The sequence below is a fragment of the Geotrypetes seraphini genome, chromosome 9 (assembly GCF_902459505.1).
Source record: "Geotrypetes seraphini chromosome 9, aGeoSer1.1, whole genome shotgun sequence".
NCBI classification, from domain to species: Eukaryota; Metazoa; Chordata; class Amphibia; order Gymnophiona; family Dermophiidae; genus Geotrypetes; species Geotrypetes seraphini.
Genome location: NC_047092.1, coordinates 5,960,105 through 5,986,992, shown reverse-complemented (window position 1 = coordinate 5,986,992; position 26,888 = coordinate 5,960,105). Strand labels below are relative to the sequence as shown.

Sequence of the window (26,888 nt, the reverse complement as noted above, 5' to 3'; positions counted from 1 at the left end):
TGTAACACAGGGACTTATTTTTCACATAATCTTTAATAGGAGTTTGACCACTTCTTAGCCACAAAGTTTGCCACGGTAAAGCGATATGGTGGTGAAGGAGCAGAGAGCATGATGGGCTTTTTCCATGAGTTGCTGAAAATTTGTGCCTTTGGCGGGGTGACGGATGTGATTCTCGGAATGCCTCATCGAGGACGACTCAACCTTCTCACAGGTCTCCTGCAGTTCCCGTCTGAGGTAAGCAGCACTTTCACTGCCAACATTAGGACCTTTGCACTTGCATGTGAGATGGGAAAAGTTTTGACTTACTTTGCAACCACCACAAACCAGGGAACCTTTTGTTTTATCTCAAATGTGTATGCTTTGATCATGACAAAGGACTCCTGAGGAAGGGACAGATTGCTGAAATCCGGACATGTTGGGTCTTGTCCTTGATTACAATATTGCCAGATACTGAGGTTGGTTCCCACTTCTTTTTTGTGCTAATTTATAATAAAAGATTTCACACCAGCATGTTGTCAAATGGAATGTGAGACTAGATGGAAATTACAAGTCTCACATTGCATTACATTACATTAGTGACTTCTATTCCGCCTGTACCTTGCAGTTCTAAGCGGATTACAGAGTAAGGACATTTCTAGGAAGTTACAATTTAAAGTATAAGATAGCTGGACATTGCCAAGAAGTTGCCTTTTAGGGGATGATTACACAGTAGATTCAGGGGAGCTTATATAGTGGATGCAAGGGAATTACAGAGTAAGGGTGTTGAATAGAAGGGAAGAAGAGGTTTAGGGTTGGTTTCGTGATAGGGTCAGAGGGGGGGATACAAGTAGAAGGGGGAGGTTAGCTTGTAGTTTGTGTGGAAGGCGGAGGAAGCGAGGGGGGGATAAGAAGGTTGTATAGTTTTTTTGAAAAGCAGAGTTTTGATTTCTTTTCGGAATGATTTATAGTCACTTGTAGTCAGCAGGTTGAGGATGGAGGGGTCCAGCTTCGCTACCTGCGTCGCCAGGAGGCCATCGTACATTTTTTTGCGCTGAGTTCCTTTAAGTGGTGGGTAGGAGAATATGGTCTGGGTTCTTCTTGGTCTGGATATGCTGTTATGATTTAGCCGGTTGTTGAAATAGGTGGGTGCAGTTCCGTTTGTTGCTTTGAATAAGCTACAGTAGAATTTGAATTGGATTCGAGCTCGTATCGGTAGCCAGTGTGAGTCTAGGTAGGCATTGGTGATATGGTCAAATTTTCCGAGTGAATAGATCAGCCTGAGTGCTGCGTTTTGGATGATCTGTAGTTGGTTTATCAAGATTGTGGGGCAAGGAAGATAGAGGATATTGCAATAGTCCACTAGTCCTAGGAAAAGAGATTGGACTATGATCCTGTAGTGATCTTTTTCAAAAAATTTTCTTATTTTTCATAAGTTGCGCATAGTGAAAAATGCTTTTTGAGTGGTTTTGTTGATTTGGATCTGCATTGTGCAGCATCTATCTATCGACACTCCAAGGATTTTGAGAGAGGGCTGTATGGGGTATTTGGTGGCATTTATTTCTAGTTTAGTTATGGATGGGGTTTTGTCTTTTTCAAGTAGTAGGAATTTTGTTTTGTCCAAGTTTAATTTCAGTTTGTGGTCTAGCATCCAATCCTCCACTGCTTCCAGTGTTGTTTTTAGGTTGCCTAACGAGGTGGGGTCTTGGATGTCGAAGGGGAGTAGTATGGTAATATCATCAGCGTAGCTGAAAGAAGTTATGTTTAGGGTATGTAGGGTGATGCCAAGGGATGATAAGAAGATTACCTTTTGTTTTCCTCCTGTTGTGATACCATAGATCCTCCTATTTCATAAGAACATAAGAATAGCCTTACTGGGTCAGACCAATGGCCCATCAAGTCCAGTAGCTCGTTCTAACAGTGGCCAATCCAGGTCACTAGTACCTGGCCAAAACCCAAGGTGTAGCAGTATTCCATGCTACTGATCCAGGGCAAGCAGTGGCTTCCCTCATGTCTTTCTCAATAACAGACTATGGACTTTTCTCCGAGGAACTTGTTCAAACCAGCTACGCTATCCGCTCTTACCACATTTTCTGGCAACGCATTCCAGAGCTTAACTATTCTCTGAGTGTCCCCTAGTCTTTGTAATTTTAACGGAGGGAAAAATCGATCACTTGTACCCGTTCTACTCCACTCAGGATTTTGTAGACTTCAATCCTATCACCCCTCAGCGGTCTCTTTTCCAACCTGAAGAGCCCTAACCGTTTTAGTCTTTCCTCATATGAGAGGAGTTCCATCCCCTTTACCATCTTGGTCGCTCTTTGAACCTTTTCTAGCGCCACTATATCTTTCTTGAGCTAAGGAGACCAGAATTGAACGCAATACTCTGGGTAAGGAGCGATACAGGGACATTATGACATTCTTAGTCTTGTTAACCATCCCTTTTTTAAATAATTCCCAGCATCCTATTTTGTTCTCTTTCCCAACCTTTTTAGAATTACAGTACTTTTTTCAGGGTCGCCAACTGCAATCTATCTGGAAGCTCTTCTGGGACTCCTTAACAATATATGCTTGTAGCAATGTTTTGAACGTTTGACTGGGTTGTGTTCAGTAATTGATGTTTTACATTCTCGCACCACCTGTATACAATATATAGAAACAACCCCTTTTTTCAGTTGGGAGAAGGGGGAGTTATATCACTGTAAAAGCATTGGTCTTTGATTGTTATCCTGTCTGTTGTTTCATTTATATTGTTGTTCTTTGACCAATAAAAGAGATTTGAGATAAATTACAATACTGTTTTAGTTTCTATGTTATTCACTGGGAGGCAGTTCTATAGATCTATAACTTTTTTTCCTCTTTGTTCTTTATTTGAACATTTCAAAATAACCTTTCAAGCCCCCTTTATAAGCCTCCCCGTCCATACTCTGAACACTGTTTCGTCATAACATCAGCTCGTGAGTTGAGTACTTTGCCACGACTGCTGCACTTGCCTTACCCTGTAACTGTTGTTCAAACAAATTTCCAAATCCTCCCACTTCCCACCGCAGCCTGATTACTTACATAAGTTCAACCAGAAAGGAATAAAGTCCAGGTTATTTTGCATGTCTCTAGCCTGGCTTTCCTACATCAAATTTTCAGGATTATAAATCTCTAAATCAATCAATATGGGTAAACTCCAGGATCAGAATTGGCGGATTTAAAATCGTCTGGAAACAATGGATAAATGCAGGAATAAGAACATTGAATGATGTCATATCAGAAGGTTCCTTGCTTAGTTTTTCACAATTGCAAAATAAATTTGGACTAAATAAAACACAATATTTTAAATGGATGCAATTGAAGCAAGCCATTCAGGTAGGGTTCCCTGAATGGAAAGATCTTAATACCCAATATAGTTTGCAAGTTTTAAGTTTCCAGGCGGATTTCTTGGGACACCAAGCCGCAAAATGGTATAAATTAATATATGGATTTCTAAATAAAAAAATGAAAACTGGACTTAGGGATATTTGGAGCATTGAGATTGGACAGACAATTTCTGCATCTCAATGGCCAAGATTCTGGTCCTGGAGATTAAGATTAACAAAGTCAGCATCTATGAATCAAACATGGATATTTTTATTACATAGAGTGTTATGGACCCCGACGCGCTTGCAAAAAATAGATAATACTAGATCTAATAGATGCTGGCATTGTAAAATAGAAGTAGGGACATTAGATCATTTAATTTTTTTTTGTCCTTGCATAAAAGCCTTTTGGAATTTAATTTGGCCCCAAATTAACATATTACTAGAAAATCATATTGGTCTCTCATATGATACCATATTATTTGGTACTGCAATGAGAACACAAAGTCCAATATCAGCAAACAATAACAAATTGCTTTTAATATTGACAGGAGTTGCCATGCAGCAAATCACACAAAATTGGAAGGATTATACCAAGCTAAATTATACATTCTGGTGGAACTCGGTGTGTCACATTTACAAAATGGAGAAAATATTGGCATTACAACAAGGAAATATAAAAAATTTTAAGAAAATATGGGATCCATTGACAAAATATTCTAAAGATCAGATATCTTAACACATTGATAATAATAATATAGGGTTAGGGAGGGAAATATAGAAATTAATATGAGGAAAAATGAAAAAACAAATAACAGGGGAAAGGGATTCAATATATATGATATGATATTGTACATACAACTATAATTATTATAAACTAAATATTATGCTATTCATTTATTGTAAGAATGAAAATTTTATAAATAAAAATTAAAAAAAAAAAAAAAAAATTTTCAGGATCAACCCTTCCTGCTTATATCCAAACAGGTTTACCTGTATGAGCACACAGAGCGTAGTTCTGAAAAATTTGCTGAAATGTAAGGACTAGAATGTTGCGCATAGGCAGCCCTGTTTTTAGATACTGTAGGTCAGAGGTGACCACACTTTTTTGGCTTGCCAACTACTTTTAAAATGACCAAGTCAAAATGATCTATGAACAATAAAATTTTTAAAAACACAAAGCACACTGTATGCAGAGAAAATGTTAATTTTAATTTATATTCGGGGTTTTTTTTCAAAGAGGTCAAGGCAGATGATTTTAAAATATGCAATGTCACCTCAGTAACAACTATACAAAAATAGACAAATATACCCCCTCCCCTTTTACTAAACCACGATAGCAGTTTTTAGCGCAGGGAGCTGCGTTGAATGCCCCGCGCTGCTTTCGACGCTCATAGGCTACCTATGCTAAAAACCACTATTACGGTTTAGTAAAAGGGGGCCATAGTGCAAAATATAGACAGATAAAAATTCGGACACATTTTGATCACTAAATTTAAAATAAAATCATTTTTCCTACCTTTGTTTGGTGATTTCATGAGTCTGTGGTTGCACGTCTGTCTGAATGTGCATCCAGTCTTTCTTTCTTCCTCCTGCATGCTTCCTCTCCTCCAGACCTCATCCCATCCAACATCTCTGTCCCTCCATGAGTCCAACTTTTTCTTCCTCTCTCCCTGCCTGTCACCTGACACACTCCATTCCCTTCTCCCATTTTTTCTTTCTCTCTCTCTGCCCTCTTCTCTTTGTTTTCCTTTCTCTCTGCCCCCTCCCCAAGACACTGTCTTTCTTTCTTTCCCTGCCCCCTCCCCAAGCCACCGTCTTTCTTTCTCTCTCCCTGCCCCCCCCAAGCCGCCACTGACAAAGATGACGTTTTTTCCCTACTTCCCCGACGTGCAAAAGCCAGGCCTGTGCAGCCATTACACAAGTGTTCCCCACCCCGCCCTTCTGACATCAATTCTGACGTTGGAGAGGAAGTTCCAGGCCATACAGGCAGTGATTGGCTGGCCCAGAACTTCCTCCGACGTCAGAATTGGGGAACGTTTATGTAGTGGCTGCATGGGCATGGCTTTTGCGCATTGGGGAAGCAGGGAGAACACAAAGGCAACACAAGTCTGTCAATCATGATCAACCTTTTGGGCACCCCTGCTGTAGGTCATTAGATGTAGGACATGAGATGTGCAAGTCATTGAGTTTCAACTTTTCATCAGTATTTTAAAACAGATTCTGCTGTCTTATAGCTTGCAGCGTGTTCTAAAATACAGGAAAAATGGGTGCATTCAGCATAAACGTCCATTTTAGAAAAAATAAATGTATATAATATTGACTGGAATACACTCACAACACCAGGAAGAGTAGAGGACAATAACAAAATACAAAGATGGCTTCTCTCCACTAATGCCGCAAAGAATGCCACCGCATTGAAAGGAGACAAAAGAAAAAGCCTCAGTTCATAGTGAGTCGATAATGTAGCTTGACCCTACTTTAACGACCATCATAGGCATAAAAACTTTTGTCCCTTTGTCGAGTGGGGAAATTATTTAGTTTCTATGTGTGATAACTAACTAATCACTTTAGTATGTGGTATAATGAGTTTAAATATAAGCAGGCCAACGATTGTTTCGTGGAAAATGATCCACTGCTTCAGGGCCTTATAAACCTGCAACATCAAACGTAGAAAGATTGATTGAATAAACACAGAAGCTTAGATTATGAGCTACTAGGAACAGAGAAAGTACCTGTATGTAATATGTTAACCATTTTGTTTGCACTATAGATAGGCAGTATATAATAATAATGTCCAAGTCGTACCATGATCTTTCCTCCCTGATTTGAACTCTTTCTGTGAAGAAATATTTACTGCAGAGTCTACTGCCTAATAATACAATGGTGTCTTTTTTTTTTTTTTTTAACTTGCGCATTATTTATATATTTTTGAGTTAATAAAATGTCTTGATTCTTGCCCTTTTCCTCTTTTCTCCAGTGTACATATTTAGGCTCTTAAATCTTGCTGATGCTTAGTTGCAGCCTTCAGAACTAACAAATCAATTTAGCAGGATGCACTTCATAGAACCTGAAACCTTTTCGGATTTATAATTTTTATTCATTTTCAAATTTTACATAAAGTGTACAAAATATTGAAATACAATTAATGAATACACAATATCACTTTTATATCTAATACATAATATTCTAAATATATTTTTATCCCCTCTCCCTCCCCCCACCCTTCTAATACTTTCCAATCATACATTACATATTGTATATCATATTATATCATATTGTGTAAAAGTTATTTTCATTACCCACCCCTTCATGTGTACCTGAAACCTTTTCAAGTGTACTGAGCAGATTTGTAAAAACCTGGTAAAAAAAAGTACAATCTAATTGTGTATGGTGGTCTGCAACTGAGTTTTGACCTGTATTTGGAAGTATTACTTCAATGTGTATGGCTGAAGTTTTTGATAATGAGAGTTTTGACGGCAGGCATATCTGATCTGCCATTTTCCTGCTCTAGTGTTATAGACCAGACATGTCAAACTCTGGCCTGCGGGCCAAATTTGGCCCAAAGGGTACTAAAATTTGGCCCGCCAAACAATTCCTGCTGTTGCTGAGATTTGGCCCGTCATTCCTTCCCTCCCTCCTTCAGGTGCAACGCAGTAACGCCAATATTAAAAGGAGCCGCGTTGAAATTGGAGCCCTGCTGCCGCCTTAGCATGCTCCCTCTGCCGCAGTCCTATACGTCAGAGGAGGGGCGGGACTGAGGCAGAGGCAATGTGCTGCGGCAGGGCTCCGATTTCGACGCGGCTCTTTTTAACATTGATGGAGCTGCGTTGTACCTGATGGAGGGAGGGAAGGAACGGTGGTTGTGCGCTGTTGGGCCCCTCTTTGGCCTCAGGCCCCCTCCCGCCTCAGTATCTGCGCGTTATCTCAGACCACTGGAGGGAGGTGCCTGTCTTCAGCTGCTGGGATGGAGGGAGGGAAGAAGAAAGAAGGGGCCCTGGCAAGCGAGTTATCAGAAGACAACCAGAGCCTGGGACCCCAACATGATCTGAATAATGACCAGACAACAAAAAGTAGAAAAAATAATTTTATTTTCTGTCAGATTTGAAATGTGTATCCTGCCAGAGCTGGTGTTAGACAGCAAGTGTGAACTAGGAACTAAAAGAGAGAGGAAAAGTCTTTCTTTTTAAAATTTATTTTGTTTACATCACAGAGTTAGCGTGGGGTTGGAGCGATTGTAACCCTATACTTCTACTAAGACTAAGGGGTCCTTGCATTTAGCGTGCGCTAAATTGGTTAGCGTACCTTAATAAAAAGACCCCTAAGTATCTTAGTAAAAAATTTGGCCTGTGACTTAGCCTATGTTTTAGATTTTGGCCCCTTATGTGATTGAGTTTGACACCCCTGCTATAGACCAAGTTTATTAAAAAGTTTGATGTACCGCTTAATCTGGCTTCTGGGCGGTGTACAATAGTTTAAAATAACATTATATAAGTTACACTCAGTAAAACATAGTTAAAAAGGAAAAAGACAGACGATACAGGGGTTCTAGACAAACTGGAAGAGAAGGTTAAAGGGGAGGAACTACAATCTTGAAAGGAAAGTCCAATAAAGGGAGAAACAAGACCATGCCTTATCTCAGGTTTCATCTTTCTTCCTCAGATGAAGCCATGCAGTTTGTTTGCATTGTAGTTCATGATTTAACAAATAACTGGGATTTATTTAAAACATTCATAAAGCGGCTCACAATAAACATACACAGTATAGGGTACTTCACATTGCCACAATCTTAAACTGAACCAATAAAAACCTAGAAGGCAAAAAAGAATGCTAGACATCATGTCTTTACAGGGATGAGGAATTTGTCAAGATATATCACCTTTGAACATCTATGGTGGCATTGTCCAAAGGTACAAGGTTTCTGGGACAAAGTGATGTCGTTTGTCTCAGAGGTGTTGGGACTATATATATTCCTAAAACTATGGAAGGATGCTTAGTGACAGCAAAAATAGGTTCACTTAGTGCTCACTATGGGCCATCTCCTGCTGGCATCTCACTGGAAAAGGTCGGATTTGCCGACCTTGGCAGCTTTCTTAGCTAAAGTATAATATATACCACAAATGTCCAAATTGACTGCCATAAGGAGGAATCATCTGACTCCTTATCATAAGATGTGGGATCCATATGAGACCTGGCAGAGTACCCGTTCTGATGCGGCAGTTGGTGATTTTATTTCTGGTTACTGATGTCCTGATTGCACTCATCATTTCTTGGGGGTGGGGGTTTTGGGGTGGAGGAGTTGGTTACGGAGGGGGGGTTAGTTGTAATATATACAGGTGCTTTGGAAGAGATACGGCACATCAGTTATGGCTTATCACTTGTGTTTTTGATGTAAGTGATTTTTTTGCTGTTGTAACTGTTTGCTTTTGTTAATACAAACTTTAAATAATAATAAAAAAAAAGATACATCACCTGCAATGAATCTAATCTTCTCATGTCAAGAAAAAAGCTTGTGCAAAAATGAGTTTTCAGTAATTTTCTGAACTGCAATAAAGTTTGAGATTCTGTGGAATTTCTGCATTTCTTGATTAGCTTTCAGGAGTTGATATTCCCTTCTTTAGGCCAAACACCTTCTGGTTTCTGTGCTGTTTGAGCTGCCAATACCTTGTATTACTTAACTATTTTTCAGTCATTTTTTGAAGTCTGAAATATTAAGAGACTAGAAGATGAAGAAATTAAGTCTGGCTCTTGGCATTTCTGTTTTGCAGCTGATGTTTCGTAAAATGCGAGGCTTGAGTGAATTTCCCGAAGACACCCAATCCATTGGCGATGTACTGTCTCACCTGACTTCTTCTGTAGATTTGGATTTTGGTTCTCATCGTCCCTTGCATGTCACAATGCTGCCTAATCCTTCACATCTAGAAGCAATCAATCCTGTTGCAGTTGGCAAGACACGGGGAAGACAACAGTCTCGGGAAGATGGGGACTACTCACCAGACAGTTCTGCCCAACCTGGGGACAAAGTTCTCTGTGTGCAGGTAACCCGATTACTAAAAATGATTTAGGAAGTTTTTTGTTACCATAGGCAGAGAATGAAAGACATTCTTCAACCGAACACATGAATGATGTTGGAAGGAAGTTGACTCATCTAAACAAACACATTCCATTTTGAAGCAAAGTTTCATGCTTCTCATATTTTCGTGTGTGTATGTATGTGTGGTTTTTAATAAGGGAGAATTTTTTGTCTGCTTTAGCCTTTAATTGTGTATCACCCAGGAACTGCACAAGTGTATATTTGCATTGTAGGACCTGCCTTCTACAGCCAGCTTGCAGCCCTCTTTAGAGAAGACATATTAAAATCTTATTCTTTATTGACTGCCAGACCAGTCCGGTACTAATGAGTTATGCCCACTAGTCATCAGATGGGAGAAAGACCAATCGGTTGTGAGCTCTGTCCTATAAAGGGTACCACACAATAGAGAATGACACAGTGACAAAATTCGTCACCCTTCCCGTCCCTGCTGATAACCGCAGGAAACCATCTCGTGTCATCCTTGTGTCTTATCTCAACCTAGTTCCTTCTACACCAGCATTCTTTAATGCAAATCTTGAGGGTCAGTGGCTGGAAACTATCCCGTGACATTCTTTAGTGTCTTATCTCAACCTTGGTCCTTCTACGCCAGCATTCTTTAATGCAAACCTTGAGGGTCAGTGGTTGTTGCCCATTCATACTCTGATTCTTCCTCTCTCCTTAAAGAATGATATGGAGATGGTTTCTCACGGTTATCCACGGGGACGGGAACGGTGATGAATTTTGTCACCATGCTATTCTCTACTACACAGTCATAGTTCAGTAGAATTTCTCTGTCTCCAGCAAATGATTGATGGGCATACATACTGTGCAGTGATTCTAAACTAATATTAGTTGTTGGACCAGTTGAAAAACTGATAGACCACTAGATCTTGGAGGGCAGGAATGGAATTTAAGATCCAGAGTGAGGGCCACTAGTGTGGGGATACTTGAAGGAGTCCCCCCCCCTTTTTTTATTTTGCAGTACTTGGGCTGGCAGGCTCAGGTTTAAAGTGTTCTGCCTTCCTTCCTCCCTCTCTTTTGCTCTGAACAATATTTTGTATTAATAAAGAAAAAAAAAACCAGCAGATAACAGTCTCAACTGAAGGGAGCCAGGCTGAGAGCAGTAGTTTTCCTGTCAATGGTGGCTAGGTTCAGGAGAGCTTTAGCAAGTGGCTAGGCAATGAAGGGCTAGGATTAGTATAGCACAGGGAGTAGTGCTGAAGAGATTTGCTGGAAGGCAGTGTGCATAATGGGACAGTTGCTAACAGTGAAGGAAATATTGTCTGAGAGGGTGAAATGCTTTTCTGCTGTGATGACCACCGGACACTGGTTTGCGCTGTGGTAGGATAGCAGAATGGTTGAAGCCTGGGGGAGCCTTGCTTGGGACAGTTTGGAAGGAAATGGCTGGGCTTCAGACAGAGTGCCTAGCACATTTTTAAGTCATATCACATAGAAACCAAGGGAACATTTTAACTTCTGCCATTTCTGATGGCCTCTGAGCATTTTCAGCTGAAGCTATGGTTGAGGAGGGCCTTGCAGGAGCTTGACTTGTCTGGGAGTTGGGAGTCTTGGGAAATTCAGCAGGGAAATTGGGACCCTTGGAAGCTGGGGGACCTCTTCTCCAGAATATACTCTTCTCTTGTATAAGACAGTTTTATTGATGTCGGCTCAGGGAGACCAACGTGGACAAGATCTCAGTCTGGGGCAAAGGGTCTGGAGAAGCCTAGACAGCTTAAAAGACCTAGTCTAGATGCACTAGTGGACTGGATTTCCCAGTCAGTTGTGTTTGCTGGCACATCTGAGCAGGCAGTGTTCCTAGTGTAGCATCAAGAAGGGGGTTCCAGGGCTTGCTTCTCTGGAAGTAGAAAAGCTTTTAGTAGGAGAAGATAAATGAGCCTAGAGGATTGTGTGATGCAGTAGTTGGAGCTACAGCCTCAGCACCCTTGGGTTGTAGGTTCAAACCCCATGCTGCTCCTTGTGACCCTGGGCAAGTCACTCAGTCCTCCATAGCCTCAGGTACATTAGATACATTAGAATCCAGATCACATCCTGCTGAATTCTCCAGTATTTTTAAAAAAGGTTCTGCCAAACTCAAAATCTTTTGTAAAATACCTAGACCACCACCAGCAAAAATCTGGATATTTGCCGTCATATCCAGAGGATTTCTCAGTTCACTTTCCCTGATCTGCGTAAAATGGATCTTATAATGACTAAATCATAGATAACATGGAATTTTCTGCAGAACACCCATCATGAAGCTGAACAGGCTACACTGTAGTATGGTTTAGAAAAAGAACTTAAAATGGACTTTGTATAATTTTATGATTTACTGTGTGCATTTGTTTTAATTTAGCTGTAAATGTTAGTCGTGACCTGCTTGCATGCAATGAGATATGCAGATCCATCCTAAACGTTCTCCTCATTTTTTAAAGATATGCTTCATCCAAATTCGCCGTATAGAATTTGTCACAGTTCTTCGCCTTTTCTTTCATACTGTAGGTTCATGGTGACGCTTCTTTCTCTGGTCAAGGGATTGTCCCTGAAACGTTTACACTTTCTAATCTCCCCCATTACAGAGTTGGTGGAAGCATTCATCTGATAGTCAATAATCAGCTGGGTTTCACCACCCCAGCAGACAGGGGGAGGTCTTCCTTACACTGCAGTGACATTGGTAAGTCTGAGTGCCTTCTGCCACTTGTTCCTGATTCTTGACTTTGGACTGAAGCTCAATTAATGCAAAGTGAAATTAGTTTGCTTCTGGTTACCTAAATTATACTGTAACATTTTAGTCGGTTTATAAATTTTTTTGAAAAAATCTTTGGAAAAATGAAGTTTACCTCCTGGCATACTTTTTTGGCTGAGGTGCTGGAGTTTCTAAACTTTCATGTTCACATAAAGCTCTGAAATAGAGAGTTGCGCGGGGACAGAAATCCCACCCGTCCCCGCCAAAGTCCCTCCCACCCCCCATCTTCCCCATGTCTTTTCAGGGTCATTCTCCCCCCCCCGTCTTCCCCATGTCCTTTCAGCGTAATTCCCCCCCCCGTCTTCCCCATGTCCTTTCAGCGTAATTCTCCCCCCCCCGTCTTCCCCATGTCCTTTCAGCGTCATTCTCCCCCTATGTCTTCCCCATGTCCTTTCAGCGTCCTTCTCCCCCTCTGTCTTGCGTCCTTCTCCCCCCCTTCTTCCCTATGTGCTTTCAGCGTCCTTCTCCACCCCTTTGTCTTCCCCAGTGCTTTCAGCGTCCTTCTCCCCCCCTTCTTCCCCATGTGCTTTCAGCGTCTTTTCCTCTCCATTCCACCTTTCCTCCCTTTCTCTCTCCCTGCCCCTTACCTTCGTGGCGCTTCCCCGCCCGCCCGACAACAGAACAGGCCCGGTCTGACAAACCTCCCTGCCCTGTAGCCGCGAATCTAAATTACCTTCTTACAGCAGTATTGAAGCTGCTGTAAGAAGGTAATTTAGATTCGCGGCTACAGGGCAGGGAGGTTTGTTGGACCGGGCCTGTTGTCGGTCGGTCGGGGGAAGCGCCACAAAGGTAAGGGGACCTGACCGGCTGTGCACCCCCCCTAAGGCTGCACCCGGGGCGGACCGCTTTCCCCACCCCCCTCTTGGTACGCCACTGCCTTTCCCTACCTGCCCTGCCGCAGCACACAGCCGACCGGAAGTCTTTCCGATGTCGGCGCTGACATCGGAGGAAGAGAGGGCTTTGCTTAAGCCCTCCCTCCGACATCAGCGCTGACATCGTGGAAGACTTCCGATCGGCTGTGTGCTGTAGCAGGGCAGGTAGGGAGAAGACGAGCCTCGCGAGTACATCCAACCCCGCAGGAATCTCGCGACCCTAGGGGGCATCCCCACGGGATCCCCGTGACCCGAGGGATTCCCGTCGTCCCCGCTCCCGTGCAGCTTTCTACTCTGAAATGCTTCTGGTTTTAGGCTGCATGATAGAAAGGAAGGAATTGGTTATCTTTCTGATCTTTGTTAATAATTTCCTAGTGTCTGCTGCTTCTTCCTAGCACCTTCATACTTTTGGCAAAAAAAACCCATATAGATCAAAGCGTAATAAATGCACTGTAGTAGTATTAATACTAGCAGGGACTGTGAAGTCTAAGCAATGTATCAATACAGTCAACTTAAGGCATCAGGTAGACCGACATTCTGCCTCTGTACTTATAGCACTAAAATAATACTGTAGCACACTAAAATGAAAATTTCATGTATTACCGTATTTTCACGTAGATAACGCGCACCCGTGTAAAACGCGCACACGGGTATAGCACGCGGAAACGCACACGGGTATAGCACGCGGAAAACACAAATTTATGTACAGAAATTTTTATATACCGCGCACACCCGTATACCGCGCATGCTGCCCGACTCTCCTTTCGCCCGCCCCGACTCTCCTCTGGCCACCCCGACTCTCTCTTCGCCCGCCCCGACTCTCCTCTCCCCCTTGAAGTCCTGTCCCCACTCTGAAAGCCTGATGCCCCTCGACGTCCGATTCACCTCCCCCCCCCCCGCAGGACCGCTTGCACCCCCACCCCGAAGGACCGTTCGCACGCACCCGCACCCCCACTCCGAAGGACCGCTCGCACGCACTCCCACCCGCACCCCCACCCTGAAGGACCGCTTGCACCCCCACAGCCTCCCGACCCCCCCCATCATGTAGAAGCTCCTACCGGTGTCCTGCTGCTTCCTCTTGGCGGTCCCGACTCCCCAACACGATCGGGGCAAGAGGGAGCTTATGCCCTCTTGCCCCAGCCAACCGCGGCACCCCCGACACGATCGGGGCAAGAGGAAGCTCAAGCCCTCTTGCCCCCCCCCCCCGACTCCCCGACACGATCGGGGCAAGAGGGAGCCCAAGCCCTCTTGCCCCGCCGACTCCCCAACTCCCCGACAATATCGGGCCAGGAGGGAGCCCAAGTCCTCCTGGCCCTGGTGACCCCCCCCCCCCGCTAGTTCGGGCCAGGAGGGAGCCCAAACCCTCCTAGTCACGGCGACCCCCCACCCCGCACTACATTACGGGCAGGAGGGATCCCAGGCCCTCCTGCCCTCGACGCAAACCCTCCTCCCCCCAACGACCGCCCCCCCAGCCGACCCGCGACCCCCCTGGCCGACACCCCCACCCCCCTTCCCCGTACTTTTGTGTAGCTGGCCGGACAGACGGGAGCCAAACCCGCCTGTCCGGCAGGCAGCCAACGACGGAATGAGGCCGGATTGGCCCATCCGTCCCAAAGCTCCGCCTACTGGTGGGGCCTAAGGCGCCTGGGCCAATCAGAATAGGCCCGGGAGTCTTAGGTCCCTCCTGGGGGCGGGGCCTTGGGCACATGGTCGGGTTGGGCCCATGTGCCTCAGGCCCCGCCCTCAGGCGGAGCTTTGGGACGGATGGGCCAATCCGGTCTCATTCCGTCGTTGGCTGCCTGCCGAACAGGCGAGTTTGACTCCCGTCTGTCCGGCCAACTACACAAAGGTACAGGGAAGGGGGGGTGGGGGTGTCGTGGGGGTCGCGGGTCGGCTGGGGGGGCGGTCGGAGGTTCTTGGGGGGGGGGCGGTCGTTGGGGGGAGGGGGGTTTGCGTTGAGGGCAGGAGGGCCTGGGATCCCTCCTGCCCGTAATGTAGTGCGGGGTGGGGGTAGGGGGTCGCCGTTGCCAGGAGGGTTTGGGCTCCCTCCTGGCCCGAACAACTAGCGGGGGGGGGGGGGGGTCGCCAGGGCCAGGAGGACTTGGGCTCCCTCCTGGCCCGATATTGTCGGGGAGTTGGGGAGTCGGCGGGGCAAGAGGGCTTGGGCTCCCTTTTGCCCCGATCGTGTTGGGTGTCAGGACCGCCAAGAGGAAGCAGCAGGACACCGGTAGGAGCTTCTACATGATGGGGGGGGGTCGGGAGGCTGTGGGGGTGTGAGCAGTCCTTCAGGATGGGGGTGCGGGTGGGAGTGCGTGCGAGCGGTCCTTTGGGGTGGGGGTGCAGGTGCGTGCGAGCGGTCCTTCGGGGTGGGGATGTGAGCGGTCCTGCAGGGGGGGTGAATTGGACGTCGGGGGGAACTATGTAAAAAAAATTTTGTACAACGCGCTCACGCGTATATCGTGCAAGGGTATGCGCGGTACGTAAAAACCACGTATAACGCGCACGTTATATGCGAGAAAATACGGTATATAAAACAGCTAATTAGTAGCTTCATCGCATGACTCTAGTCCTAATATTTTTGGAATGAGTAAACAAGTGATTCAAAGAAAGGTGAAACAAGTGGACAAAGAAAGGTGAAAAATAACCTTTGGAAAAGAAGCCCAATGCTTTTTTTTTCCCCTCTAGGTAAGATAGTAGGTTGTGCAGTGATACATGTCAATGCAGATGATCCTGAAGAAGTTGTACGAGCTGCACGGTTGGCCATCGAGTACCAACGCCGGTTCCGCAAGGACGTGATTGTAGACTTATTGTGCTACAGGCAGTGGGGTCATAATGAGCTAGATGAACCATCTTTCACGAACCCTGCTATGTACAGAGTCATCAGGTATGTTGTGTGGGCTTTCGGTTCATTATTCAGCAAGTTTCTAATATGCAGATCTTACCCAGAATAATAATGTGGATTTCTGGATAGCAGAGAGTATGAAGACATTTCTGGTCACATTACAAAGATGTTCTGGGAGTATTCTGAAGTCTCATATTCTAGTTTTAGACATGGATGCATGTAATAGACACACTACCAGTACACTTATTTTACACCCTTGCTAAACACTGCAAGAACTACATAGCTAAACAACAAATCAGTCTTCGGATACCTTCTGTCAAAAAAGTCTGGGTTTGTGCTGTTGATTAGTAGATCTATATGTTGCCAGATAGATGCCTTGATTAAAATAAACCAATGCTAGGAGATGGTCCCCCTTCGGCCACCCCTTCATTACCTCCTATTGAATGTTAATCTTCGGGCCCTCAGAAATGCCACCAGATGTTCAACAACCTTTCATAACAACTGGCTTTATGCATTCATTCTTCACCGGTCACTTTTAACTTTTAACATTATTTGCTATGCTAAATTTAAATAGAATGTATTAAGCCTTCAATTTTGCAAATTGATTTGATTTATCTACTATGTTCAAACTTAACTTAGGTGGTGAGTGGTAAGGGACAAATACGCCGACATGTTTCACCCTTAGGGGGGTTTCCTCAGGGCTACAATCCCTAAAACAAAAAAAACGATCTTAATAATAGTAAAACATACTTCTATTGAAAGTTCAACCAATTCTACTTCGTTTATATTCTTACCTTAAGTTGAAGGTTGAAGGTTTAATACATTCTATTTAAATTTAGCATAGCAAATAATGTTAAAAGTTAAAAGTGACCCGGTGAAGAATGAATGCATAAAGCCAGTTGTTATGAAAGATTGTTGAACATCTGGTGGCATTTCTGAGGGCCCGAAGATTAACATTCAATAGGAGGTAATGAAGGGGTGGCCGAAGGGGGACCATCTCCTAGCATTGGTTTGATATATACCTTCTACTAAACTGAATATTTTGAAACGCAAGATATCAATTGATTAAAATAAAGACAAATCTTTCAACACAACATTTTATTAATTTTTTTACTCATTTAGGCTTAATTTTCATTTGTCAGTTTGGTTTTATTTTTCTCAAAGAAATAACATTCAAAGAGATAAACAATATTCTCTTATTTTATTTATCTTTATTTATTTAGACAAATTCCTGGAGGAAAAGTCCATAGTCTGTTATTATGACATGGGGGAAGCCTCTTCTTGCCCTGGATCAGTAGCACAGAATGTTGCTACTCTTTGGGTTTTGGCAAGGTACTGGTGACCTGGATTGGCCACCGTCAGAATGGGCTACTGGGCTTGAAGGACCATTGGTCTGACCCAGTAAAGCTATTCTTATGTTCTTAAGTTTATCATTCTACTTTTTCTATACTAAAATAAAAGTAGTAAAGCAATTTTTCTGTGGATTTACCACACTGTATGGGGCAAGGCCCTATCATGTTATGGGAGTTCACACAGTAACATGATTAAGAGCGATACTGCCCAGGGTATATAAGCATATGCTCTCTATACACATAAGTTTCTCTGACCTGGATGGAAGTGTTCCAAGGAGTGGAGTTTGGACTATGCACATGATTTAGAAAACGTGTAGATGTGTGCCCAAAATAAAAAAGGGAAATATTTCCAAGCTGCTAAAGAGCATGTGTAAATATGTGCACGTTCTTTCTGTATGGAAAATTTCAAAGGGTAAGTGTGCTGGTACTTCCCTTTGAAAACTGGTGCACATACCTTTTATAGAAGTTAAGCAACTGTTAAGTTACCTTCAGAATGTTCAGTAAAAATGAATAAAAATATGAAAAGGCTGAACTACTTGGCCAAATAAGGGTTGTTATATAATCATAATCATAATTTTATTCTTATATACCGCCAAAGCCGTGGTAGTTCGAGGCGGTTTACAACAAAGAAGAGCTGGACAAACAGCGAATACAGATACAATGCAAGATTATCAAAATACAGGAGAGCATGATACAGAGGTGAGGCAAGAGATTTTGGGAACAATTCGGTTAGGGTTGAAGAGGAGAGGCTTGAAAGGACTTGGTTACAAATTGGTTAAACAAGTTTGTTTTTACAAGTTTTCTGAAACTTAGATAGAATGAGGAGTGCGTGATAATGTTACCCAGCCAGTCGTTCAGTTGACCTGCTTGGAAGGCAAGTGTTCTGTTCAGGTATCTTTTGTAACGGCAGGTCTTCAGTGTTGGATGGTTAAACAGATGGACTGTGCGTGTGGGTCTGAATGGACATTCTAAGTTGAAATGGGGAACCAAGTATAAGGGGGCCGAACCTAGAATGGATTTGAAACAGAGGCAGGCAAATCTGAACACCACTCTCGCTTCGAGGGGCAGACAGTGAAGCTTTTGGTAATAGGGAGTTAGGTGTTCCCATTTTTTTAACCCCAAAATCAATCGGATTGCCGAGTTTTGGATGATTCGGAGTCTTTGAGTGATTTTTTTGAAAGACCCCAGATAAATGATGTTACAGTAGTCGAGTGAGCTTAGAATGGAGGATTGTACCAGTAAGCGGACTGAGATAGTATCGAAGTACTTTCTGATGGTTCTCAATTTCCTAAATACAAACAAAGTTTACAGAGAAAGTTTGGCAGTTTTAAAGAACGCAATGCCTTGATGTCTTTTGGCCATTAGCCCTGAAGCAGTGGATGTACTTATTGCCCACGAAACGCTGGCCGCGTCGGCGGCATAGCCATTGCACAGTCATTATAGGATTTTCAAGCTATAATGAAAACTGCTTAAGATAAGTAATTTAGTTACCTTTAACTTCTCTACCTTTGCGAGTATAGCAATGTTAAACAATATTTAGTCACAGCAGGGTTGTAACAGTAGATTATTTTCCTTAGGGTCTATTTATGAAAAATTCTAAGATCAACCACAATAAAATTTAAAAAGAAGTTTTAAGTATAGACTTTAAGGTTTAAACCTATATTATAAAATTAAAAATATTAAAAAATTAAAAAGAATAATAAATTAAGAGATTCTACAAGTTCCAGGTTTTTCTGGCCTATGATTGGAGCATGGAGTGGTAATACTATGCTGACAGTCTAGTCCATGATAGGACTTTGCGTAGGCTCCAATTCTGAGGCCTTTTCCTGGATTAATAATTTTTGCTTGTATTTCTCGCATTTAGTGGGATATAGCCTCTTGTATGAGTAATGGTTCTCAATTTCCACAATGTTGAGAAGCCTCTTCTGACCAGCAAGTCTGTGTGCGCTTCAAGGGTAAGGTAGCAATCCAGAGTAGCTCCCAGAATTTTTATGGAATCCGCAATCGGAAAGTTTGAATTTTTATGGAATCCGCAATCGGAAAGTTGCCTTTTAAAATTGCTTGATGATATGCACAAGATTTTCCACTGAACTACTGCTTTTAGCCTATGTTCCCAGTGAGGAATAAGGAGGAAAAAAATTGCTCTTGTGCGATAGCTTCCCTTGTATCCAGACCACTCCAAATGAATGGGTTATACTCCTCTATCAGCAGATGGAGACAGAACAAATGCTTGTGAGCCTTGCCTGTGGAGGGCACTGTGCAGCCAGCAGCTTCTCAGTTTTATCCTGTATCAAAGCAAACATAGCCCTTCCCACAGTTTAACCTCCTAGGAAGAAAGGGAAGCACTGCACACTGTCTCATTCTCCCTCAGAAGACTAAAGATAACACTTGAAAATTACCAACCAAGCAACTTATTTATTTATTTTTAACATTTCTATTCTGCTTAAAACCTAAGCAGATTACAATAAAACAGACACAAAAATATTACATATCAACCTAACAACAACAATTGCCAGTTCCACAAACCCTTCCAACAGTCTTATCTGCACAGTTTTCTCTTTCAAGGCCACCTCAACTTTGATAGAATGCTTGCACAAAACAAATGAGTTTTCAGATCTTTTTTTTTTTAAAGATTTGACATCCCTGCTTAATCTGAAATAACCAAGCAAGCAATTTCACAACTGTGGACCTGCCACTGATATTGCTGTCATTTGCGTTCTCTTATCTAATGTGTTTCTTCAACAGACTCAATTAACAGTTTCATTGCTGACTGGCAGGCTGCCGTCGGCCTCTGCATCACGTTCCCTCTGCTGTGATGCCGCCCCCCTACGTCAGAGGAGGGGTGGGACCATGGCAGAGGGAACGTGCTGCAGAGGCTGACGGCAGCCTGCTGGGATTGCTACAGCACTGGCGATCCTCTGCAGGCTGCCGTAATTAGCTTTGAAGGTGAGACTGGGAGGCCAGGGGGGAAGCCGGGGGAAACATGCAGTCCTTGGTGGGGGGCCCTGGTGTAGAAGTACAAGGAGGGAGGGAAGGGGAGTCCAAAGAGACATGCATTTGCCAGACTAAGGGGGGAGGGGAAGAAATAATGAGTCTAAAAACAGAGGCGAGGGAGAGAGATGGTGGACAATGGGATGGATCAGAAAGGGAGAGAAGTTGGACACAAGGGATAGTGTGGTGGTGGGTGGGGGGGATAGAGATACTGGATAGGAGAGAAGTTGGGAAGAGAAAGAGAGAGATGGTGGACCCTGGGGTGGTGGGGAAGGAGGGAGGGAGAGATGCTGGATGAAAGGGTAGTTGAGAAAGAGGAGAGAAGGTGGATCTGGGGATGGTGGGGGTCCATCACAGCAGTTGCAGGGATGGACCCCACCACGCTCAAATATGTTACTGGTCCTATTGAGGTAGAAGAAGATATCTTTTTCCTTACAGGACCTACGGCAACAAGAGGGCATCGGTTGAAACTCAGGGGTGGGAGATTTCATAGCAAGACTAGGAAGTATTTCTTCACCGAAAGGGTGGTTGATCGTTGGAATGATCTTCCACTTCAGGTAATTGAGGCAAGCAATGTGCTTGATTTTAAGAAAAAATGGGATAAGCATGTGGGTTCACTTTGAGGAAGTGCTTAGGGGGGAGAGTCCTTAGAGTGAACAGACTATGTTTCTATACCAGACCTCCAGGGGAGGGGAGGGAAACGGACAGAGCGGACAGAGATGGAAGATGGATGGTTAGCACGGAAAAAGGGTAGGAGACCCTGGCAAGCGAGTTATCAGAAGACAAACAGAAACCAGATCCTGGTATCGATATGATTTGAATAATGACCAGACACCAAAAGGTAGAGAAAAATAATTTTATTTTCTGTTTTGTTACAATATGTCAGATTTGAAATGTGTATCCTGCCAGAGCTGGTGTTAGACTGCGAACATGAGCTAGGACTTAACAGAGAGGGCCCCTGTGGGTAGGAAAGGGAAAAGGGGGTGGGGTGGGTGAAAGGCTATAAAATAAACCCTCCAGGATGTTTAAAAAAACACCCAATAGGCAGGAAAATCGAATTGAAAAATCGATTCAATAGACAGAATTGAATCAAATTTTTTTTTTCCTGAATCTGGTAGCACTACTGCATATCTGCCTTGAAGTACTGTGAATAGGCCCTAAATGCCACTCTTGATGCTGATCATGGCTGGCACAGATTCAACTTGCAGGAGCTCCCTCCTGCTAATAAAACTGCCGCTCTCTATGGCACTCATACCTCTTCGCTCCCCAGACACATGGCCTGACTCAAACCATGAGGCAATTCAGCAGTACTCAGTTTGCTTTACCTCTTCTCTGGAAGCTGCTCTTACCATTTACTTGCTGCTTTATCATTCATTCATTCATTCAGCGTCCCTGAAGGCTATACGGGTGGAGAGGAGGAAGCACTTCATGAAATAATACAGAAGATAAAGATGTATGGTGTAGAAGAGGGATCTGAAATCAACCAGGCAGAGTTCAACAGAGCCATCATTCAGCTGGGTCCGGGAGTTTACTCCCAGATTCATTCCAGTGCTGCATTGGATGCCCACCTACCATCTGCTGGAGATAGAAGAAAAACAGAGGAGCTGCTGTCTGCATTGTGTTCTGACTAGACCAGGGCTCACAAACATGTAGAGGGGCATAGCCCATTTGTCTGGACTAGTCTGTTGGACGATAAGGAAATAACCTTCAGGAACTTGTTAACAGGAACCAGAAACAGTAAAATTGTCGAGGATAGGGTCAGAGAGAAACGGGGACTGGTAGACGTGCTCGACTTCAAAAGTCGATGAGACAAACAGGTGGGGGTGCTACAGAGTTATGCATAAAGGATGGGTACACCAGGGAGGGAGGGTTCTCGAGTGGGCAGACTTGTTGGGCCACCGGCCCTCTTCTGCTGTCTTATTCTATGTTTCTATGTACATAATCCAGGAAGGTCCCTGCTGAACCAGCCAGGAATATAGGCTAAGAAAGGGGTTACATACAAGTATACTAGTCTACTCGAGAGGGAAGAGAACATCCAATACAAACAGATTAGCTAACAGTAAACTATCCAGCACTAAAGGGAAGAGAATCTGTGAAGCTGCAGAGTAGCACTTCAGAAATGACCAGCTTGGATAGTACAGGAAGGTATAAGCCAGCAATTAAGAACATACTTGCCTTTAGCCACTCCTCATTTCACATTCTGCTATCAAAAGTGCTGAATTTGCACTGGTTCTTCTTACTTCAACAGGGCACGTAAGAGCATTCCAGACAGCTATGCAGATCGTTTGATTACAGAAGGTCTCATGACTGAAGAAGAAGCCTCGGAGTTAAAGACCTCCTATTATGCTAAATTAAATGAACATCTTGCTAACATGACATTGTATAGCCCACCATCTACAAACCTGCAAGCTCACTGGAGCAATATGGTAGAGTCCTCTGCTAGGATCACCTCCTGGGACACTGGTGTACCTGTACAGCTTCTAAAGTACATCGGTGCCAGATCTGTGGAAGTGCCAGAAGAATTCCAGCTGCATAATCACCTGCTGAAGACACATGCTCAGGTTTGTACACTTTCCACTGTTACCTAGTTACTCTTTCTCTGCCAGCTTTTTGAAGAGAGATGTTGGGAAAGGCTTTTCTGGTGTCAAGTGGGTGTGACTGATTGTGAAGCCCAGACGTAGCAACAGCATGCTAGGCAATTTGCTTTTGGGTTGCAGTTTATGTTCAAACAAAACAAGATTAAACAGACTAAACATAGCAAAGTCGAGTAAGAAACAATGGATATCAGCAACCACAGAGAGAAACGGACATCATCATTTTATAAATAATATGCAAAAATCACCTACCCAACTATTCCCCACTAACAGACCTAGGTCCATATGCAAAACCAAGCACACCAAGGCCCTGGACTCTTATGAGCCCTGGAGTAGTCTGTACAAAAAGAACCCCCCCCCAAAAAAAGCAAACTGAGAACATCCCACCACCCAAAGCGCTGTTTCATTGCCAAATTCAAACAAGCCTCCATCCTCCAGAACTATCCCCACCCCCCAGGTACTCTCCTTCCACCCCCCACCCCTCGGTACTGGGTTGCAGTTTTCATTAGCATGCGCAGCTGCAAATCTTCAGTGGGAATCTTTCCACATACTTTCCCTATGAAAAATTTCTTACAGAGTTTGCAGTTGCTAAGTGCCCACAGGCTTTACGTCTGCAATTTACATCGGAGACAGAGTAGAAATTGCCACAAAACAATGTGCATGTAATTGAGAATCAAATCTACTCATTCTCTTTCAGTATCATTGCCCTCTTCTCACCTCCAGGGACACCTCCCCTCAATACAGTTAAGATTATGTAAAGACCAGCTTTCAGCCAAGCTTGCTAATCCATGGTGCTTTCTCTAAATACTTCAGTGCTGTGAGTTGCCTGGAAAGTTGTGGTATGGTATCTGATTCAGGAAACTTTATTGGCTTGACGTTCGCGCATGGGTTGTCAGTGTTGTTTTACTTAGGATGTATTATGAGATGTCCTATTTTGTTGCTATAGGAGTGAATTCTATGTCCATATATATGTGTGTATGCTGGGTATGGAAGAATCATTTGGATTCATGATGTCATGGCAGCCTACTACATCTTGACTAGTTGATTGGAAAATCTATTTAACATGACTTTATCCAAACACAAACTTGCCTCTAGCAGTTTTACAGTATATGCAACTTTGTCTTCTATATGCCAAGCTTTACTTATCACAAACGGTATTATTTTCTTTCCCTTAGCTATTCACATCTGACAGTAGATATCATTACTTCCTTAACATCCCCATCAGACCAGTCCAGAACCTGTGGGTTATGTCTGTTAACCAGCAGATGGAGACAGACAGAGAACTAAAATAGTTCTGTGTGATTCATAATTACTGGATACTAGGGCCAATCTTTGGGGTTAATGCCCAAGAAAAGGATCTGGGTGTCATCGTAGACAATACGATGAAACCTTCCACCCAATGTGTGGGGGCGGCCAAAAAAGCAAACAGGATACTAGAAATAATTTTTTAAAAGGATGGTTAACAATACTAAGAATGTTATAATGTCCCTGTATCGCTCTATGGTGCGACCTCATCTGGAGTATTGCATTCAATTCTGCTCTCCTTATCTCAAGAAAGATATAGTAGCGCTAGAAAAGGTTCAAAAAAAGAGCAACCAAGATGATAAAGGGGATGGAAAGCCTCTTGTACAAGGAAAGACTAAAAAGGTTAGGGCTCTTCAGCTTGGAAAAGAGATGGCTGAGGGGAGATATGATTGAAGTCTATAAAATCCTGAGTGGAATAGAATGGGTACAAGTGGATCGATTTTTCACTCTGTCAAAAATTACAAAGAAAATCAGCAGGTAAGGACCTAATTTTTCCTTAATTCACTCTACCTTTTTCTAACGTTATTATTGCCCTTAGACTTATACGCTGTTAAATTTCTTCTCAGGTTTTTAAGAAAATATATTGACATGAATACGTTAATTATGACAACTCAGGTAGAACAGTAAACACATCATCTGTTTGTTTTGTCAGTCGAAATACTGAGTATCTAAGGTTGTACAGTGCCCTTAAGGGCTGAATCATAGAAAACTATTATACTTATTTGCCTCCATCTGGCAAAGGCCATAACCCACAGGCTTTGGACTGGTCTGATGGGACTAAAGAAAGAAATTAGCAGATGTGAAGGGGCATTTTCTATATGATGTCTAAGTCCTAGTGTGGATGTTTTTGTGAAGTACGTCTCAAGTATTGGTTAGAGAAAATGATAATTTTTCGAAACCACAAAAGTCTGTTATTTTTTTGACTATGACCTTTCTAGATGTGTTTGCCCTAATGTGTCTTATCTATTTTGATCATTTTTGAAAACCAAAGCGTCCAAATGAAAAACACACAAAACAAGCCATTTGGATGTAAGAGGGGCCAGCATTTTTAGTAGACTGGCCACACAGACATACCAGAAGAACAGTGGGGCACCCTAGGGGGCATCACAGTGAACGTCACATAAAGGGTCCCAGGTTCACATCTTACCATAAACCCCTTGCATTGTTTGGGTAACCCGCCCAAACTCCCCCAAAACCTACTGGACCCATCTACCACTTCAGTAGCCCTTATGGCTGCAGGTATTCACTATATGTCAGTACAGTAGGGTTTTGATGGGCTCACACTTTCCACCACAAGTGTACTAGTTAGTGGGGAATGGGCCTGGGTCTCCTTGGAGTCCACTGCAATGACCTACCAGGATACTCCAAACACCTGCTTGCTGCTCTAATAGGACTGGCTATAACATTTGGAACTATATTTAGATTTCTATCCCGTCCTCCCGTGATCTCAGCATGGATTACATAAGCACATCCACAGTAGATTACAGTAGACACATACAGTCAGTTATATTAGACATTCACGGTAATCATGGTAGCTTAGGACATGACAGGTTGCAGTGAGATATTTATAGCAACCCAGGAGCTTTTTCTTGTTAATTAAGGACATGACCGATTGTATAACAGCGTTCGGCGGAAGAAGAGAGTATAGGGGAACTGTTTTTCTGGAGGGAGTTCATCAATGAGTTCAGCGATCTGATATGTGCAGCTGTGGGACAAAATGGCTATAGGAGCACTTAATGTATGTACTGTTTCCTTCACATCTTTGGGGGGTAGGATGGGGTTTAGTGACCACTGTGTGTGGGGGAGGGTCATGCTTATAACTACCCAGTTGTCATATGGTCAGTTTGGGCATTTTTTAGGCACTTATTTGTATTCAAAACAGGTCTAGTTGCAAGTGTCCAAATTGTGCCCTGGACGTTTTGTAAAATGACCAGGTCCTAAGCCTACCCTTGTTCTGCCCAAACCATGCCCCCTAGGTGAACAGCATAGAAAATAGGTTTAAAAAATGATGGTTTGAACGTTTTGGTAATTTAACCATCCAAGTGCCACTTTATACCATTTTTGGATGCTTAATCTGTTTGAAAATGAGCCCCTCCTAGAATCTAATTTCTCCATCCTCTTGTCTGACTTATGCTTGGGAAAGACTGCATTCAAAATTCTTTTATCCATTTATTTGCAGTAATAGATGCTTACATGTGTAAATCGGCATCTGCGCCCTCTCAATGAACCTGAAAGTGCATATTTAATTCTACAACATATATATGTTACAGGTGTGGATGAGGGAGGAAAAGCATGCACACAGTTTGTATTGTTCAAATTCTGCACATGGGAGGGAAGGTAGCACTAACTGCAGAAATTCAGATACAAGTGACTGTGCAGACTTTGTTCCTGCAACAGTTCTGGCAATAAACATTTGTTTTGAAAATTGTTGCAAACGTCATGGTCAGTTTGAAAATTGCCTCCTGAATCAATACTGAAGCAAATCCAACTTGGAAGTGCCAGTACGACCACAAATATTAAACCTAACATCTTATTTTTGCAGAACATATTAGGGATGCTTTCTGTTTGTATAATTTATATTCTACCTTCCATGAAAAGTTCACTTCAGATGGGTAGTTTTACTTTAAATCTTTTTTTTATTTTAATTATTATTATTGGCTGTCCAAACTAACAGTACCACCACTATGAAATACAGTGCAAACAAAAGAAAAACACAGCCATGTTCCATTACAATGATCAATAAAATAACCAATACAAACTGCTTCACCCACCCTCAAGTCATTGGATGCAGTG

General features: G+C 43.2%; 1 protein-coding gene across 2 annotated transcripts in view; it reads left to right on the top strand.

Moving 5' to 3' along the window:
- The window catches only part of DHTKD1 (dehydrogenase E1 and transketolase domain containing 1), a 63,386-nt gene that overhangs the window by 12,770 nt on the left and 23,728 nt on the right, over positions 1–26,888 (top strand). For both annotated transcript variants that reach the window (XM_033958692.1, XM_033958691.1), the window contains exons 4-8: positions 40–234; positions 9,092–9,361; positions 11,896–12,067; positions 15,697–15,895; positions 22,445–22,757. In XM_033958692.1, the coding sequence (XP_033814583.1) occupies positions 40–234; positions 9,092–9,361; positions 11,896–12,067; positions 15,697–15,895; positions 22,445–22,757 (1,149 nt within the window). The remainder of the gene's footprint in view (positions 1–39; positions 235–9,091; positions 9,362–11,895; positions 12,068–15,696; positions 15,896–22,444; positions 22,758–26,888) is intronic.